Source organism: Oncorhynchus masou, chromosome 13 (assembly GCF_036934945.1).
Source record: "Oncorhynchus masou masou isolate Uvic2021 chromosome 13, UVic_Omas_1.1, whole genome shotgun sequence".
Lineage (NCBI taxonomy): Eukaryota > Metazoa > Chordata > Actinopteri > Salmoniformes > Salmonidae > Oncorhynchus > Oncorhynchus masou.
In genome coordinates this window covers 53,016,424-53,035,137 of record NC_088224.1, presented here as the reverse complement: position 1 = coordinate 53,035,137, position 18,714 = coordinate 53,016,424, and the positions used below count along the sequence as shown (strand labels likewise).

The 18,714-nt window shown below is 46.3% G+C and overlaps 1 protein-coding gene across 3 annotated transcripts in view; it reads right to left on the bottom strand.

The window, feature by feature from the left end:
* LOC135552561 (signal-induced proliferation-associated 1-like protein 3) overlaps positions 1-18,714 on the bottom strand; it is a 110,182-nt gene that overhangs the window by 5,589 nt on the left and 85,879 nt on the right. For 2 of the 3 annotated variants that reach the window (XM_064984260.1, XM_064984261.1), the window contains exons 13-22: positions 15,443-15,619; positions 8,305-8,429; positions 5,360-5,472; positions 4,806-5,257; positions 2,994-3,227; positions 2,702-2,864; positions 2,417-2,600; positions 1,933-2,088; positions 1,506-1,632; positions 884-965 (exon numbers count right to left, since the gene is read on the bottom strand). In XM_064984260.1, coding sequence (XP_064840332.1) covers positions 884-965; positions 1,506-1,632; positions 1,933-2,088; positions 2,417-2,600; positions 2,702-2,864; positions 2,994-3,227; positions 4,806-5,257; positions 5,360-5,472; positions 8,305-8,429; positions 15,443-15,619 — 1,813 coding nt within the window. The remainder of the gene's footprint in view (positions 1-883; positions 966-1,505; positions 1,633-1,932; positions 2,089-2,416; positions 2,601-2,701; positions 2,865-2,993; positions 3,228-4,805; positions 5,258-5,359; positions 5,473-8,304; positions 8,430-15,442; positions 15,620-18,714) is intronic. The other variant, XM_064984262.1, reaches the window with a different exon arrangement.

Here is an 18,714-nt window from a genome sequence, read left to right as displayed (position 1 = left end):
AGAGAGGGAGGGAATGTGGGTGAGAGACAGAGAGGGAGGGAATGTGGGTGAGAGACAGGAAGGGAGGGAATGTGGGTGAGAGACAGAGAGGGAGGGAATGTGGGTGAGAGACAGAGGGAGAGAATGTGGGTGAGAGACAGAGAGGGAGGGAATGTGGGTGAGAGACAGAGGGAGGGAATGTGGGTGAGAGACAGAGAGGGAGGAAATGTGGGTGAGAGACAGAGGGAGGAAATGTGGGTGAGAGACAGAGGGAGGGAATGTGGGTGAGAGACAGAGAGGGAGGGAATGTGGGTGAGAGACAGAGAGGGAGGGAATGTGGGTGAGAGACAGAGAGGGAGGGAATGTGGGTGAGAGACAGAGAGGGAAAGGGAAGAAAGTGTTAATTATCTTGATCTTTCTTTTGTATTGGTATTTTCTTTTCTCCCCATTTTCGATCTTGTCTCATCGCTGCAACTCCCCAACGGGCTCGGGAGAGGCAAAGGTGGAGTCATGTGTCCTCCGAAAACATGACCCACCTAACCGCGCTCCTTAACACCCGCCCGCTTAACCCGGAAGCCAGCCGCACCAATGTGCACCAACCCAGCCCGCCACAAGGAGTCGCTAGAGTTCGATGAGCCAAGTAAAGCCACCCCGGCCAAACCCTCCCCTAACTAGGACGACGCTGGTCCAATTGTGCGCCGTCCTATGGGACTCCAGGCCACGGCTGGTTGTGGCACAGCCCGGGACTGAACCCGGGTCTGTAGTAACTCCTCTAGCACTGCCTTTGGCCGCTGTGCCACTCGGGAGGCCATTTATTTATTACCAGATTAAATTCTTGCTGTGTCAGTGGTACAGCCATTTAAATGAGCATATAGTCTAAATGTCTCTCTGGTGTAAACGGTACCTTCTCCAGGTCAGTGTTGAGCCGCTTCAGCATCATCTCTAGGCTGTACAGCCGTCCCGAGAGGTCGTTGGGTACCTCATCCCTGAAAACACACAAAGACATTTAACTCACACTGTCTAATGGGTTAAGTAGCAGGTCGGGCAGACGGGTTTAACAAGGTGTGTTCAACAGAACAACAGAGTTTATAAGGGCCGTACAACGCAGCGTGTTAGTTTGGTAAACAAGAGGCAGTTTCAGTGACAGGCTGGTTGTAGTCATGCCCTGAGACAACAAAAGCTGAACAGGCCCAGACTGCTTTAACTCAAACACTCCACTGTTTGTTCCCTACAGCAGGTGTTCAGAGATCCTTGGTAACTTGTTTGATCCATGTGTAATTACCACAGCTAACCACAGGATGGCACTGTCAGTACAGCTCTCTACATGTGACCGGTGAGGTTGACCTGACAAAAGGAAAAATGGGAAGTCCAAGTGTAGCCAGTGCTTTTATACACTCAAATATTGTGTTTAGGATCTGGAGTATCGGTGTCAAATAGACAAAACGATCCCCATCTGCTGTAACCGCCATGATTGTGGCGGCTACAGACCGCGATTGTTTGAGCTGGTGTGTGAATTGGAGACTTACCCGCTGAAGGTGGGGGTAGTGCGTGGAGTCTGAGGTGTTTGGAACTGGACTGGACTGATGATCGGCCGCATGTCTGGAACCCCAACTTGAGGCTCGGTGAGCGAGAATAGAGACACCGCCCTTTGCACTGTAACACACACACAGTTACAAGACTGCATTTCCCCCTTCGCAGTTAGCTACTAAACAACAAAGGCTGCTGCCCCCCCCCCCCCCAAATCACCCATCTTTGCAATCAGCTTTTACAATGCAAGGTCTCCAGGGAGATTTCACCCAGTCAAGCCCGTCAAGGAGCAGCCCAGCTGGGCTAGGGGCTGTAACTGAGGCCCAGGATCATGTCTCAGTTGGTCCCTGCCCGCTGGAGCTGCTGTGAGAGGGTTTGTGGTGGCAGGGGACCAGATATCTGAACACACACACACAGAATACTCACACTCACCCTCGTAGGCCTTGGCAGCGTTGACCAGACTGGCCCACTCCAGGCCACAGGCAGTGTCAGGCAGGGGTATGAGCCCCGGGTCCAGCCTCCTCAGGGGGGGAACCTTATCCCTCACCTCTTTCAATGACAGCTCCGACGCAGACATAGGGACTGGCCAGCCGGGAGGAGGGCAAGGAGGTCAAATTAACTAAAGACTTAGCATTCATGACGACGTCGCATGATAAACTTTGCTTCTTGAAAGTCATGCATCTTGAAAACTTGACAGCTGACATGCAAAACATTTTGGTACATTATGAAAAGTGGACTGGTTAAAGAAACGCCAAAATATCGTTTTTGAGTGGACTACTCCTTTAAAAGTAGCACATAAATGATTCCTTGTATGACTATAACTGAGCTCTGTGCGTTCTTGACATACCATAATTAGGTACGGATACAGGGAAGTGAGAAGGTAACGACATCAAGCTGTGGCCCCACTCACCCTTCTTGTTGGGCATGTGACTGGCAGAGTGTGCATGGCGCCGGGTGGGCAGGGTGGAGGTGAACAGCAGGTCGCTGGGAGTGCCCTGGTCAAACAGGGGGGCAGTGCTGGCATAGCTGGCATCCCTGCGCCCGCTGCACAGAGACTCGTCTGAGAACGTGCGCTGAAGAGTGCGCCGAGGAGACTGAAAAGAGAAGGGAGGGAGGTTAGTTGTGGGGTAGTATGTTTGTGTGTGTGTGTACATCTACTGTGTGTTTGTGTGTGTGTACTGTGTGTGTCCCTCACCATGTCTCTTTGTGGTATCTCGCCAGGGCTGTCCATGATGATGAGTTTCTTCAGGTCGTCCTCGACGGTGCTCTTGTGGGATCTCCGTGGAGACCGCAGGTCCCTTAGCGACGCTCTGAGACGGGGCTGTCCGAACACGTTCTTAGAATTCACGTCCACCTGCCTGTACACACATAGAGCAGGAATATAGGTTAAATACAGCAACAACTTATCACCCCGGCTTAACACAGTGGCGTGATGCTTGACTTTTATGCTGGTGGTGTAGAAAACTGGTGCACACACACACACTTACTTCTTGCTGCTGTTGCTGTCAGAGCAGTAGGTAGTGGGTATGTTTGAAGGGGAGGGGGCGTTGTCATCTGGTTGCCAGGGGCCCAGCCTGTTCTTGCTGCATAAGGCCTTGGGGGCGGAGCTAGAGAGAGGGGTGGAGCTGAGTAGAGCAGAGTTGGGTGTGACTGTGGCGGCTCGGACCGGTCGCGATTTCTCTGCTGCAGGGGTCTTGTAACCCTGGGGTGTGTAGCAGGCCCTGTGACGACACACAAACAGACACATGCTCCAATCCATAAATCGATCTCCATCTATTTACATGCATAACAAAGTCAATATCAATGGTGCATAGGTTTAGGAGATACACACATGCTTGAATTGACGGATCGATTCAGGGTGAGATCCATAACAGACACAACAAGCCACACGTCATGCAGAACAGCTGCTGGTGGAATTCACCTCTCAAATTCCCTTTGTCTCCCAACTAAAAATTCCACCAACAACAAAAAAAGACACCTCAAACAACATCTGTTAATGCCACAGCATAATCAGTGATTATCCCTGACCAGCCATCATGACTTTCCGTGCACACCATCCACCCAATCACTCGAGCAAACCAACCATCGACAAAATGTCCGTCCATCCAACCAACCCACAATCTATAAAATGTCCATCCAACCAACCAACCATCGACAAAATGTCCATCCAACCAACCCACAATCTATAAAATGTCCATCCAACCAAGCCACAATCTACAAAATGTCCATCCAACCAACCCACAATCTACAAAATGTCCATCCAACCAACCCACAATCTACAAAATGTCCCTCCAACCAACCCACAATCTACAAAATGTCCCTCCAACCAACCCACAATCTACAAAATGTCCCTCCAACCAACCTACCATCTACAAAATGTCCCTCCAACCAACCTACCATCTACAAAATGTCCCTCCAACCAACCTACCATCTACAAAATGTCCCTCCAACCAACCTACCATCTACAAAACGTCCCTCCAACCAACCTACCATCTACAAAACGTCCCTCCAACCAACCTACCATCTACAAAACGTCCCTCCAACCAACCATCTACAAAACGTCCCTCCAACCAACCATCTACAAAACGTCCCTCCAACCAACCATCTACAAAACGTCCCTCCAACCAACCATCTACAAAACGTCCCTCCAACCAACCATCTACAAAACGTCCCTCCAACCAACCATCTACAAAACGTCCCTCCAACCAACCATCTACAAAATGTCCCTCCAACCAACCATCTACAAAATGTCCCTCCAACCAACCATCTACAAAATGTCCCTCCAACCCACCATCTACAAAATGTCCATCCAACCCACCATCTACAAAATGTCCATCCAACCCACCATCTCGCCATACCTCCACCCATCCATCTCACCACTCACACGTCTCTGTCCCCATTTCCTAAGCTCCTGTACCACAGTTTAGACTACATACCTTGTATGTTACGTGTTGGGTGCCTCTGTGTGTCAGAATGCCAGTGTCCTGTCCTGTTCTCTGAGTGACTGGGGATAGACTGGGGGGTTTAAACCCCCAATCCTTTAATCCCCTATAGGAGTAGCTGGACTCTCTAAATATGTGTCCACATATATGTAGGGCAGGGGTGATACATCTGACCCATACATGCCCCCCATAGGGATTAAACCCTTGTGTGTTTTGGCATGTTCAGCATGAGGGGTGGGATGCCTATGTGGACAAAGCATACAGTTCTTTCTCCTCCCCTTTCCACTCTCAAAAGCCAACCTGAGTTTGAGTGTATAAGCGCTATGCGCAGTGTGTGTGTTTTTGTGTCTCTCCTACCTGGGTTTTAATGAGTCTGGCTTCTCCACGTTGGATCCAGGAGGGAAGGTGCGTGTGCGGTATCCTTTGTTCTGATTGGCAGGAAATACAGGCGATGACTGCAATCTCCGCCCCTCGACGACGTTGCCCCTCGCCTCAGAGAGCTCCTGCAGCCCGCTATTATAGGTTGCTGAACAGTGCAGGGGCTTCTGTGATTGGCTGGACTGGTTTCCGTGGCGTGCGCCAGGCTTGGTGTTGTAGAGGGTGGGGGCGTCGATGCCGCTGTCACTGGACCCGCCCTTACTGAGGGGGTCGGGGTCAGGTTCGGCCAGGTCGCCTAGGTAACCCCGGGACCCCCCCGGGCCTCCTCTCTCCCCCCCGGCCACGTCGAACCAGCGCTCGTCACTGTGGCTGCTGGATGCGTTACTGGAGAGAGTGTTACTGCTGGAGTGGCTGGAGTACTGGGTCTCACCCTACAGAGAGGGGGATGAGGTGAGAGAGAAAGAGACGGTAGATACACAGAAAAGCAACAGGCAGAAAATCTCTCTAAATAAAAGATGACAGTTATATCTGACCTTTGAGTGTCTGTTGGGGGAGTCTTTCCCTGGGACGTCCTGTCGGGTGGGTTTCCTCTGCCCCCCTCTTCCTGGCCCCCGAGATGATGAAGCTGGGACATGCCATAGGGGCTCTGGGCAGAAAAACACACACACACACACACCATTACACATCACAGGCCTAATGTAGCGACAGGTGTGGTATGTAGGCCATATACTCTGTGTCTGGTCACAGGTAATACACAGTGTATTGAGGGAGTCAGAATTCAAGACCCTTTTCTGGTGATGGATGGAGAACTCAGTTCGATTTGGAGACACTCCAAATGACTGTCTTTAATCCGGACTATTTTATTTCTGTGTGTACGCATATGTACAGTTTAAGTCGGAAGTTTACATACACCTTAGCCAAATACATTTAAACTCAGTGTTTCACAATTCCTGACATTTTAATCCTAGTAAAAATTCTCCATTTTAGGTCAGTTAGGATCACCACTTTATTTTAAGAATGTGAGATGTCAGAATAATGGTAGAGATAATTATTTATTTCAGCTTTTATTTATTTCATCACATTCCCAGTGGGTCAAAAGTTTACATACACTTAATTAGTATTTGGTAACATTGCCTTTAAATTGTTTAACTTGGGTCAAACATTTCAGGTAGCCTTCCACAAGCTTCCCACAATAAGTTGGGTGAATTGTAGCCCATTCCTCCTGACAGGGCTGGTGTAACTGAGTCAGGTTTGTAAGCCTCCTTGCTCGCACATGCTTTTTCAGTTCTGCCCATAAATCTTCTATGGGATTGAAGTCAGGGCTTTGTGTTGTCCTTAGGTCATATGGACACAACTTTGGAAGTATGCTTGGGGTCATTGTCCATTTGGAAGACCCATTGGCACCCAAGCTTCAACTTCCTGATTGATCTCGAGATGTTGCTTCAATATATCCACGTAATTTTCCGTCCTCATGATGCCATCTATTTTGTGAAGTGCACCAGGCCCTCCTGCAGCAAGACACCCCCACAACATAATGCTGCCACCCCTGTGCTTCACAGTTGGGATGGTGTTCTTCGGCTTGCAATCCTCCTCCTTTTTCCTCCAAACATAGCGATGGTCATTATGGCAAAACAGTTCTATTTTTGTTTCATACATTTCTCCAAAAAGTACGATCTTTGTCCCCATGTGCAGTTGCAAACTGTAGTCTGGCTTTTTTATGGCGTTTTTTTTTAGCAGTGTATAAACACACAAACATATAGAGGAGTTACCAGCCTCACTCACTCAACATTACATTACATTACATTCATACATTCATTCATACATACATACATACAGCTCAAAAAATAAAGGGAACACTTAAACAACACAATGTAACTCCAGGTCAATCACACTTCTGTGAAATCAAACTGTCCACTTAGGAAGCAACACTGATTGACAATCAATTTCACATGCTGTTGTGCAAATGGAATAGATAACAGGTGGAAATTATAGGCAATTAGCAAGACACCCCCAATAAAGGAGTGGTTCTGCAGGTGGTGACCACAGACCACTTCTCAGTTCCTATGCTTCCTGGCTGATGTTTTGGTCACTTCTTAATGCTGGCGGTGCTTTCACTCTAGTGGTAGCATGAGACGGAGTCTACAACCCACACAAGTGGCTCAGGTAGCGCAGCTCATCCAGGATGGCACATCAATGCGAGCTATGGCAAGAAGGTTTGCTGTGTCTGTCAGCGTGGTGTCCAGAGCATGGAGGCGCTACCAGGAGACAGGCCAGTACATCAGGAGACGTTGAGGAGGCCGTAGGAGGGCAACAACCCAGCAGCAGGACCGCTACCTCTGCCTTTGTGCAAGAAGGAGCAGGAGGAGCACTGCCAGAGCCCTGCAAAATGATTTCCAGCAGGCCACAAATGTGCATGTGTCTGCTCAAACAGTCAGAAACGTACTCCATGAGGGTGGTATGAGGGCCCGACGTCCACAGGTGGGGGTTGTGCTTACAGCCCAACACCGTGCAGGACGTTTGGCATTTGCCAGAGAACACCAAGATTGGCAAATTCGCCACTGGCGCCCTGTACCCTTCACAGATGAAAGCAGGTTCACACTGAGCACATGTGACAGACGTGACCGTCTTGAGAAGCCGTGGAGAACGTTCTGCTGCCTGCAACATCCTCCAGCATGACCGGTTTGGCGGTGGGTCAGTCATGGTGTGGGGTGGCATTTCTTTGGGGGGCCGCACAGCCCTCCATTTGCTCGCCAGAGGTAGCCTGACTGCCATTAGGTACCGAGATGAGATCCTCAGACCCCTTGTGAGACCATATGCTGGTGCGGTTGGCCCTGGGTTCCTCCTAATGCAAGACAATGCTAGACCTCATGTGGCTTGAGTGTGTCAGCAGTTCCTGCAAGAGGAAGGCATTGATGCTATGGACTGGCCCGCCAGTTCTCCAGACCTGAATCCAATTGAGCACATCTGGGACATCATGTCTTGCTCCATCCACCAACGCCACGTTGCACCACAGACTGTCCAGAAGTTGGCGGATGCTTTAGTCCAGGTCCTGGGAGATGTTCCCTCAGGAGACCATCCGCCACCTCATCAGGGGCATGCCCAGGCGTTGTAGGGAGGTCATACGGGCACGTGGAGGCCACACACACTACCAAGCCTCATTTTGACTTGTTTTAAGGACATTACATCAAAGTTGGATCAGCCTATAGTGTGGTTTTCCACTTTAATTTTGAGTGTCACTCCAAATCCAGACCTCCATGGGTTGATAAATTTGATTTCCATTTATATTTTTTGTGTGATTTTGTTGTCAGAACATTCAACTATGTAAAGAAAAAAGTATTTAATAAGAATATTTCATTCATTCAGATCTAGGATGTGTTATTTTAGTGTTCCCTTTATTTTTTTGAGCAGTATATATATATATATATGTGTGTGTGTGTGTCCTGTATGTTTGTCTACATACATGTGTGTGTTTGTGTACCTGTCTTGCAGCGCTCCATAGTGCTTTCCTGGCTTGTGAAGCCCGAGGAGGACTCTCCACTAGAGGTGATGTCCAGACTGAGATGAGGTTCGTAGGCCAGCAGGGGACGCTGGGCTGAACCGTACCTACACAGATAAGAGGAACAGAAATTTTACACACACGATATTTTACTATACACCGTTATTGATGCACGGGCTGGTTTGGGTTTTTACTTTGCCTTTTACAGCGTTATTTCAATGTTTGGTTTGTTAAATGGAAAACGCCACTCCAGCGGGTTTCTGGTTTTATAGTTTATTCTGTTTTCTACTTGAGTCATTTCTCCCTCTCCTCCTGCAAATAATTTTTCATGTTAAAAAAAGGTTAACAGAGTACTAGCGAATTCCCATAGTGGACGCTAGCTAAATACCAACAAGGCATAAGCAAGGACAGACAACCAAGGTCATGGAAGTTATAGAACTATCTCAAAAGGCTACTCCCACTTGATCCAGAAGGGGATTGATCGTCTTTGCTGTAACCAAGAAGCTTGATATTGCAAGCTAGCCACCTAACGTTATAGCTAGCAAGTAAGCTAACCAAATCCATAGCTGGAGACAATATATTTGGCACATCTTAAATAGTTAACTTATAAGATATTTGTCTGGCAAACATTTGTAGTGAATTTTAAGTATAATTTGTTACCATATAAGTTACCATATGAATGGCTCAATTACATTTTCTGTTGTTGAATAAAATGAAAATAGAAAATCCCCCTCTGCTTCAAAACACACATGTATATACGGTATACTGCCCAAGTCTGGTCCAAAAATGTACAAATATTGGGTTATGATATTTTGGCCAAACCGCCCAGGCCTAACTCACGCAAGGTTACACACAGACTAGGATGAACATACAGGTGGACAAAAAAAAGTGTACAGCACACACACACACACTAGGGCTGAACCCATTTTGTCGACTGATTGATCGTTTTTTTCTTTGAGGAGCACAAGACATCTGTGTGACACACGCCTGTCTCAGTGGACTAATCCATTGCGGAGGCCACAGGGATGGCACAGTCCATCACTAAGACCGTGGTCACCAACCTTTTCTCCATCAAGTTCACTTTTGCAGTCAAAAAGCAAGTGGAGAGCTACCGCTCAGATTCTTTTTTTAAACACGACTTAAAAAATGTTACATTAACCTAAAAAAACTGTTCTGTAGGAATGAGGTTTGTGCAGTAGGCCTAATACATGATCACAGCATATTGGCTATATGCCTGGCCTTCCAATACTGTTATTCTCAGACCATATTATATTTCAAAACTCAAGCTTGATAACAAAATATAGCATTTGGTGTAGCACTTGCACAAATTTAAATATTTAGCTTTTTATTTTACTGGACTGATGGTACTTGCACATCATGGTCATGGTGCATTCAAGACAATTGGGAACTAGGTCAAATCATGACGTTAGTGATCTTTAAAAGACATCAAAGTTGGATGACCGCTCAAAATGATTTTTCCCCAAGCTCGTAGTTGTTTTGAATGCATTGAAGTCGGAGCTTTTCTGAGTTCCCAGTTGTTTTGAACATGGCATTCGTCTCAGCGCAGGGGACACTGTCTTCCATCTGATGGCTAAACTCGAGTCGCACCGCATTCCTATGACCAGAGAAAGTGAAATATTCCTCAAAAAATATATACGACGAGCTGCTGCTGCTAATAATAATAATAATAATAAAAACGCAGGGCTATCGATACACCTCTACTCTTTTCATTGCTGCGGCAGCGCGAATGGAAACACAGAAGAGCGTTTTATGTTTTCTAATAGTGTTGAATATAAACAGTTGACAGGGCTGAATAAAAACTTGAACATTAACTCACTCATAAAAACAGCAGATTTCTCCTGTATTCTTTGACAGTCTCTGTGGTTATGGTTTTAAAAGTTATTCAATCTTACGTAGGCTAGTATCAAACTTTGCTGTCCCTGGGGTCGTGGATGCACTGTAGGCAAGCGAGGTAGGCGCACTCGATTTAGCCACAGATCTCCCAGTCCGCCAGATAGGGGGAGTTTGTCTATTTTTTTTTAAATTATTTTTTATTTATTTTACCTTTATTTAACTAGGCATGTCAGTTAAGAACAATTTCTTATTTTCAATGACGGCCGAGGAACAGTGGGTTAACTGCCTGTTCAGGGGCAGAACGACAGATTTGTAACTTGTAACTTCCGGTTACTAGCCCAACGCTCTAACCACTAGGCTACCCTGCCGCATCCAAGATCTAAATGAATGAAATATTCTTATTAAATACTTTTTTCTTTACATAGTTGAATGTGCTGACAACAAAATCACACAAAAATGATCAATGGAAATCAAATGTATCAACCCATGGAGGTCTGGATTTGGAGTCACACTCAAAATTAAAGTGGAGAACCACACTTCAGGCTGATCCAACTTTGATGTAATGTCCTTAAAACAAGTCAAAATGAGGCTCAGTAGTGTGTGTGGCCTCCACATGCCTGTATGACCTCCCTACAACACCTGGGCATGCCCCTGATGAGGTGGCGGATGGTCTTCTGAGGGATCTCCTCCCAGACCTGGACTAAAGCATCCGCCAACTTCTGGACAGTCTGTGGTGCAACGTGGCGGCGTTGGTGGATGGAGCGAGACATGATGTCCCAGATGTGCTCAATTGGATTCAGGTCTGGGGAACGGGTGGGCCAGACCATAGCATCAATGCCTTCCTCTTGCAGGAACTGCTGACACACTCCAGCCACATATTGTCTTGCATTAGGAGGAATCCAGGGCCAACCGCACCAGCATATGGTCTCACAAGGGGTCTGAGGATCTCATCTCGCTACCTAATGGCAGTCAGGCTACCTCTGGCGAGCAAATGGAGGGCTGTGCGGCCCCCCAAAGAAATGCCACCCCACACCATGACTGACCCACCGCCAAACCGGTAATGCTGGAGGATGTTGCAGGCAGCAGAATGTTCTCCACGGCATCTCCAGACTCTGTCACGTCTGTCACGTGCTCAGTGTGAACCTGCTTTCATCTGTGAAGAGCACAGGGCGCCAGTGGCAAATTTGCCAATCTTGGTGTTCTCTGGCAAATGCTAAACGTCCTGCACGGTGTTGGGCTGTAAGCTCAACCCCCACCTGTGGACGTCGGGCCCTCATACCACCCTCATGGAGTATGTTTCTGACCGTTTGAGCAGACACATTCACATTTGTGTACTGGCCTGTCTCCTGGTAGCGCCTCCATGCTCTGGACACTACGCTGACAGACACAGCAAACCTTCTTGCCACTGCAGGTCACCACCTGCAGAACCACTCCTTTATTGGGGGTGTCTTGCTAATTGCCTATAATTTCCACCTGTTGTCTATTCCATTTGCACAACAGCATGTGAAATGTATTGTCAATCAGTGTTGCTTCCTCAGTGGACAGTTTGATTTCACAGAAGTGTGAGTGACTTGGAGTTACATTGTGTTGTTTAAGTGTTCCCTTTATTTTTTTGAGCAGTGTAGTTCAAAATTGGACCACTTTGTTTACCCAGTGTGCAGGGCTTCTGAATCAAGTGCACCTACCGCCAACAGCGCAACACAAAATCAAATTTATTATTGGCTTTTCTACAGAAATGTTTGGTTTTCGACTACGAATGCCTTGAAGATCGACCAGTCGACGACCACTGCTCTAAGACGTGGTACTGAATTTGTATATGGTTATATTATGCAAAACAAATTGTGTAATACTAATAAGTGTAATATAATTTTATAACAAACGCGCTTTCTCTCGCGTTGGATAGCGGTTGCAGTCCGCGGTTCTGTAACAATCTTCAGTGCACCATTTAATTGCCGCCTTTCCCCATGTTGAGATGTGCATAATAGCAAAGTTAACCAGCAACTTGGTGTTGAGCGTATTGAGGCGGAGGCAGCAGCGGAGTGAGAAGACGAGGAAACAGCCCTTGCCTTTATTGTCTAAGAAAATTGAGGAGAGAGGAAACCAACTTAATTCGGTCTATAATCAATAGCCTCACTGTTAAATGTGTCTGGCTTTATAAATGATACATACAGTGCATTCGATAAGTATTCAGACCACTTTACATTTTCCACATTGTTATTTTACAGCCTTATTCTTAAATTAAATAAATTGTTCCCCCCCTCATCAATCCACACAATACCCTGGAATGACAAGGCAAAAACAGGTTTCGATTTTTTTTTGGCAAATGTATAAACATTTTTTTTAAATGGAAATATCACATTTACATAAGAATTCAGACCTTTTACTCAGGACTTTGTTGAAGCACATTAGGCAGCAATTAAAGCCTTGAGTCTTCTTGGGTATGACAATACAAGCTTGGCACACCTATATTTGGGGAGTTTCTCCCATCCTTCTGTGCAGATCTTGTCATGCTCTGTCAGGTTGGATGGGGAGCGTTGCTGAACAGCTATTTTCAGGTCTCTCCAGAGGTGTTCGATCGGGATCAAGTCCGGGCTCTGGCTGGGCCACTCAAGGACATTCAGAGACTTGTCCCGAAGCCACTCCTGCGTTGTCTTGGCTCTGTGCTTAGGGTTGTTGTCCTGTTGGAAGGTGAACCTTGCTGCAGTCTGAGGTCCTTGAGTTTTCGTCAAGGAACTCGCTGTACTTTGCTCCGTTCATCTTGCCTCGATCCTGACTAGTCTCCCAGTCCCTGGTGATGCTGCTACCACCATGCTTCACCGTAGGGATGGTGCCAGGTTTCCTCCAGATATGACGCTTGACATTCAGGCCAAAGAGTTGAATCTTGGTTTCATCAGACCAGAGAATCTTGTTTCTCATGGCCTGAGAGTCTTTAGGTGCCTTTTGGCAAACTCCAAGCGGGAGGTCATGTGCCTTTTAATGAGGACTGGCTTCTGTCTGTCCATAAAGGCCAGATTGGTGGGGTGCTGTAGAGATGGTTGTCCTTCTGGAAGGTTCTTATCTCCACAGAGGAACTCTGGAGCTATGTCAGAATGACCATTGGGTTCTTGGGTCACCTCCCTGACGAAGACCCTTCTCCCCCAATTGCTCAGTTTGGACGGGCGGCCATCTCTAAGAAAAGTCTTGGTGGTTCCAAACTTCTTCAATTTAAGAATGATGGAGGCCACTGTGTTCTTAGGGACCTTCAATGCTGTAGACATTTTTTGGTACCCTTCCCCCAGATCTGTGCCTTGACACGATCGTCTCGGAGCTCTACGCACAATTCCTTGGAACCCTTGGCTTGGTTTTTTTCTCCGGCATGCACTGTCAACTGTGGGACCTTATATAGACAGGTGTGTGCTTTTCCAATTCATGTCCAATCTATAGAATTTACAGTTGGACTCCAATCAAGTTGTAGAAACATCAACTATGATCAATGGAAACAGTATGCACCTGAGCTCAATTTCGTGTCTCATAGCAAAGGGTCTAAATACTTATGTAAATAAGGTATGTTTCTTAATTTTTATAAATTTGCAAAAATGTATAAAAACTTGTTTTCGCTTTGTCATTATGGGGTATTGTGTGTAGATTGAGGATTTGTTTATTTATTCCATTTTAATATAAGGCTGTAATGTAGCAAAATTGGAAACAGTCAAGGGGTCTGAATACTTTCCGAAGGCACAGTATACATCTCCAGAAATAAGACCGATCCTGCTTCTATTGCATGTTTGTTAAGTAGCCAACTGATTCCATGAGCACCAAGCCCCACACAACAGCAAAATGTTGGATAAAGCAATTTCACAAATTTGTCTGATTTTAATCTTACCTACACTGTAATAAAGGCTTTTAAAAAATTACTCAGAACAGACACTGGTATTACTTAGCATTTATTTTGTGTCGTTTACACTGTAAGAAACTAAATGGCTGACATGATGTTGCAGCTCCAGCATGGAGAGCGCAATAAACACCTGCTGAGCTGTGGTGCGTTTTCGCTGCAGCAGGGAGGAGAGAGAGACAACGTGCAGCCGTCAACACAGGCAATCGCTATCATCTTAAAAAAAATATATATATATATTTTTTTTTACACAGCATGGCCATCGTGCTCCCTCAAGTCATTTGTCTGTCGTAATTACTTAATCAACCAGTGTGCTTAAAGCGTCAGACAAGCTCAATGCAAATATTTTATTCAAACGCACAGGGTGTCTATATACAGGAAATTACATGTTTAAAATGTTTAACCCATCGATTGGTCAAAAGAACAGATGACACTCTGTTGACCAAAATGTTTTTTTTTCTTTTCGGGACGGCCCTAACACACACACACACAAATACGTTTAAGAACATTTCACAGTTTCTATTGTTGCTATGCTCCCCGGTGGAGCTTATTTCAAACATGTTACATCCTACCAAACCAGAGGAACTAAATCACCACACACACAAAACCACACAATATCAAGTCATAATCCAAGTGTGTTCATAAATGTCTCAATTACTTACAAATCGACAGTCAGCTTCTCAAAGCATTAAACTAAATCAGTCACAGGTCTGCAGCAAGTTAGCTACCAATCCAAGCAACAAGCGCAAAAAGCCTGTCAAGTATCATACAAAGGAAATGCCAGGGAACAGGGAGGAGTGACATTCTCCTCCAATACAAACAAATGAAAACCTCAATGATACGTCAATGCATACAGACATCGAGATACACCCACCACACAAAGACACTAACCCAACCCACCTCGCCACACAAAGACACTAACCCAACCCACCTCGCCACACAAAGACACCAACCCACCTCGCCACACAAAGACACCAACCCACCTCGCCACACAAAGACACTAACCCAACCCACCTCGCCACACAAAGACACCAACCCACCGCGCCACACAAAGACACTAACCCAACCCACCTCGCCACACAAAGACACCAACCCACCTCGCAACACAAAGACACCAACCCACCTCGCCACACAAAGACACCAACCCACCTCGCCACACAAAGACACCAACCCACCTCGCCACACAAAGACACCAACCCACCTCGCCACACAAAGACACCAACCCACCGCGCCACACAAAGACACCAACCCACCTCGCCACACAAAGACACCAACCCACCTCGCCACACAAAGACACCAACCCACCTCACCACACAAAGACATTAACCCACCTCACCACACAAAGACATTAACCCACCTCACCACACAAAGACACTAACACTTCCACTGACTGACCTGTCAGGTGAGGGTTTGTAGCGTACGAAGGGCCCGCTGAGTATGGGTCCCCCCAGGGCCGCCATGCCCCCCAAGCCAGAGGGGGAGGAGAAGCTGGCTGAGGGGTTCCTGTAGGGTAGCACTCTGTCGCCCCCCGCTGGGGACAGGCTGTAGTGGTTCTCAGGAAAGCTCACCGGCCTGCAGGGAGCACAGCGGGACAGCAAAGATTAATCACAAGTAGGGTTGCACATTTGGGGTATATTCAGAGGTGGAAACTTTCCGTGGGAATTAACGGGAATATATGCAAATTAATATTAATACCATTTAAATGTAGATGTTTTTTGAATTGGATATATTTACCATAACATATAGAGACAGAAACCTTTTACCTTATCATACGTTAGACATAATTGCAAATTATTAAATCCTTCCAAAATAAATTTAAAAAACAATTTAGTTACGAATTGAACTTTTATTAAATTAGTTGACTTCACATGGGGTGATTTCACTGAACAACAAAAAGGGAATGATCCCCAATGATCCATCGAATCTCCCAAAAATGTTATCAACATACATCTGTAAAATGTATTTTATTTATTTATTTCACCTATATTTAACCAGGTAGGCAAGTTGAGAACAAGTTCTCATTTACAATTGCGACCTGGCCAAGATAAAGCAAAGCAGTTCGACACATACAACGACACAGAGTTACACATAAAACAAACATACAGTCAATAATACAGTATAGACAAGTCTATATACGATGTGAGCAAATGAGGTGAGATAAGGGAGGTAAAGGCAAAAAAAGGCCATGGTGGCAAAGTAAATACAATATAGCAAGTAAAACACTGGAATGGTAGATTTTCAATGGAGAATGTGCAAAGTAGAAATAACAATAATGGGGTGCAAAGGAGCAAAATAAATAAATACATTAAATACAGTAGGGAAAGAGGTAGTTGTTTGGGCTAAATTATAGGTGGGCTATGTACAGGTGCAGTAATCTGTGAGCTGCTCTGACAGTTGGTGCTTAAAGCTAGTGAGTGAGATAAGTGTTTCCAGTTTCAGTGCTTTTTGTAGTTCGTTCCAGTCATTGGCAGCAGAGAACTGGAAGGAGAGGCGGCCAAAGAAAGAATTGGTTTTGGGGGTGACTAGAGAGATATACCTACTGGAGCGTGTGCTACAGGTGGGAGATGCTATGGTGACCAGCGAGCTGAGATAAGGGGGGACTTTACCGAGCAGGGTCTTGTAGATGACATGGAGCCAGTGGGTTTGGCTATGAGTATGAAGCGAGGGCCAGCCAACGAGAGCGTACAGGTCGCAATGGTGGGTAGTATATGGGGCTTTGGTGACAAAACGGATTGCACTGTGATAGACTGCATCCAATTTGTTGAGTAGGGTATTGGAGGCTATTTTGTAAATGACATCGCCAAAGTCGAGGATTGGTAGGATGGTCAGTTTTACAAGGGTATGTTTGGCAGCATGAGTGAAGGATGCTTTGTTGTGAAATAGGAAGCCAATTCTAGATTTAACTTTGGATTGGAGATATTTGATAAGGGTCTGGAAGGAGAGTTTACAGTCTAACCAGACACCTAAGTATTTGTAGTTGTCCACGTATTCTAAGTCAGAGCCGTCCAGAGTAGTGATGTTGGACAGGCGGGCAGGTGCGGGTAGCGATCGGTTGAAGAGTATGCATTTAGTTTTACTTGTATTTAAGAGCAATTGGAGGCCACGGAAGGAGAGTTGTATGGCATTGAAGCTTGCCTGGAGAGTTGTTAACACAGTGTCCAAAGAAGGGCCAGAAGTATACAGAATGGTGACGTCTGCATAAAGGTGGATCAGAGACTCACCAGCAGCAAGAGCGACCTCATTGATGTATACAGAGAAGAGAGTCGGTCCAAGAATTGAACCCTGTGGCACCCCCATAGAGACTGCCAGAGGTCCGGACAGCAGACCCTCCGATTTGACACACTGAACTCTATCAAAGAAGTAGTTGGTGAACCAGGCGAGGCAATCATTTGAGAAACTAAGGCTGTCGAGTCTGCCGATGAGGATGTGGTAATTGACAGAGTCGAAAGCCTTGGCCAGATCAATGAATACGGCTGCACAGTAATGTTTCTTATCGATGGCGGTTAAGATATCGTTTAGGACCTTGAGCGTGGCTGAGGTGCACCCATGACCAGCTCTGAAACCAGATTGCATAGCAGAGAAGGTATGGTGAGATTTGAAATGGTCGGTAATCTGTTTGTTGACTTGGCTTTCGAAGACCTTAGAAAGGCATGGTAGGATAGATATAGGTCTGTAGCAGTTTGGGTCAAGAGTGTCCCCCCCTTTGAAGAGGGGGATGACCGCAGCTGCTTTCCAATCTTTGGGAATCTCAGACGACACAAAAGAGAGGTTGAACAGGCTAGTAATAGGGCAACAATTTCGGCAGATCATTTTAGAAAGAAAGGGTCCAGATTGTCTAGCCCGGCTGATTTGTAGGGATCCAGATTTTGCAGCTCTTTCAGAACATCAGCTGAACGGATTTGGGAGAAGGAGAAATGGGGAAGGCTTGCGCGAGTTGCTGTGGGGGGTGCAGTGCTGTTGATCGGGGTAGGAGTAGCCAGGTGGAAAGCATGGCCAGCCATAGAAAAATGCTTATTGAAATTCTCAATTATGGTGGATTTATCAGTGGTGACAGTGTTTCCTATCTTCAGTGCAGTGGGCAGCTGGGAGGAGTTGTTTTTATTCTCCATGGACTTTACAGTGTCCCAGAACTTTTTTGAGTTAGTGTTGCAGGAAGCAAATTTCTGCTTGAAAAAGCTAGCCTTAGCTTTTCTAACTGCCTGTGTATAATGGTTTCTAGCTTCCCTGAACAGCTGCATATCACGGGGGCTGTTCGATGCTCATGCAGAACGCCATAGGATGTTTTTGTGTTGGTTAAGGGCAGTCAGGTCTGGGGAGAACCAAGGGCTATATCTGTTCCTGGTTCTAAATTTCTTGAATTGGGCATGTTTATTTATGATGGTTAGGAAGGCATTTAAAAAAAAATATCCAGGCATCCTCTACTGGTGGGATGAGATCAATATCCTTCCAGGATACCCCGGCCAGGTCGATTAGAAAGGCCTGCTCGCTGAAGTGTTTCAGGGAGCGTTTGACAGTGATGAGTGGAGGTTGTTTGACCGCTGACCCATTACGGATGCAGGCAATGAGGCAGTGATCGCTGAGATCTTGGTTGAAGACAGCAGAGGTGTATTTAGAGGGCAAGTTGGTTAGGATGATATCTATGAGGGTGCCCGTGTTTAAGGCTTTGG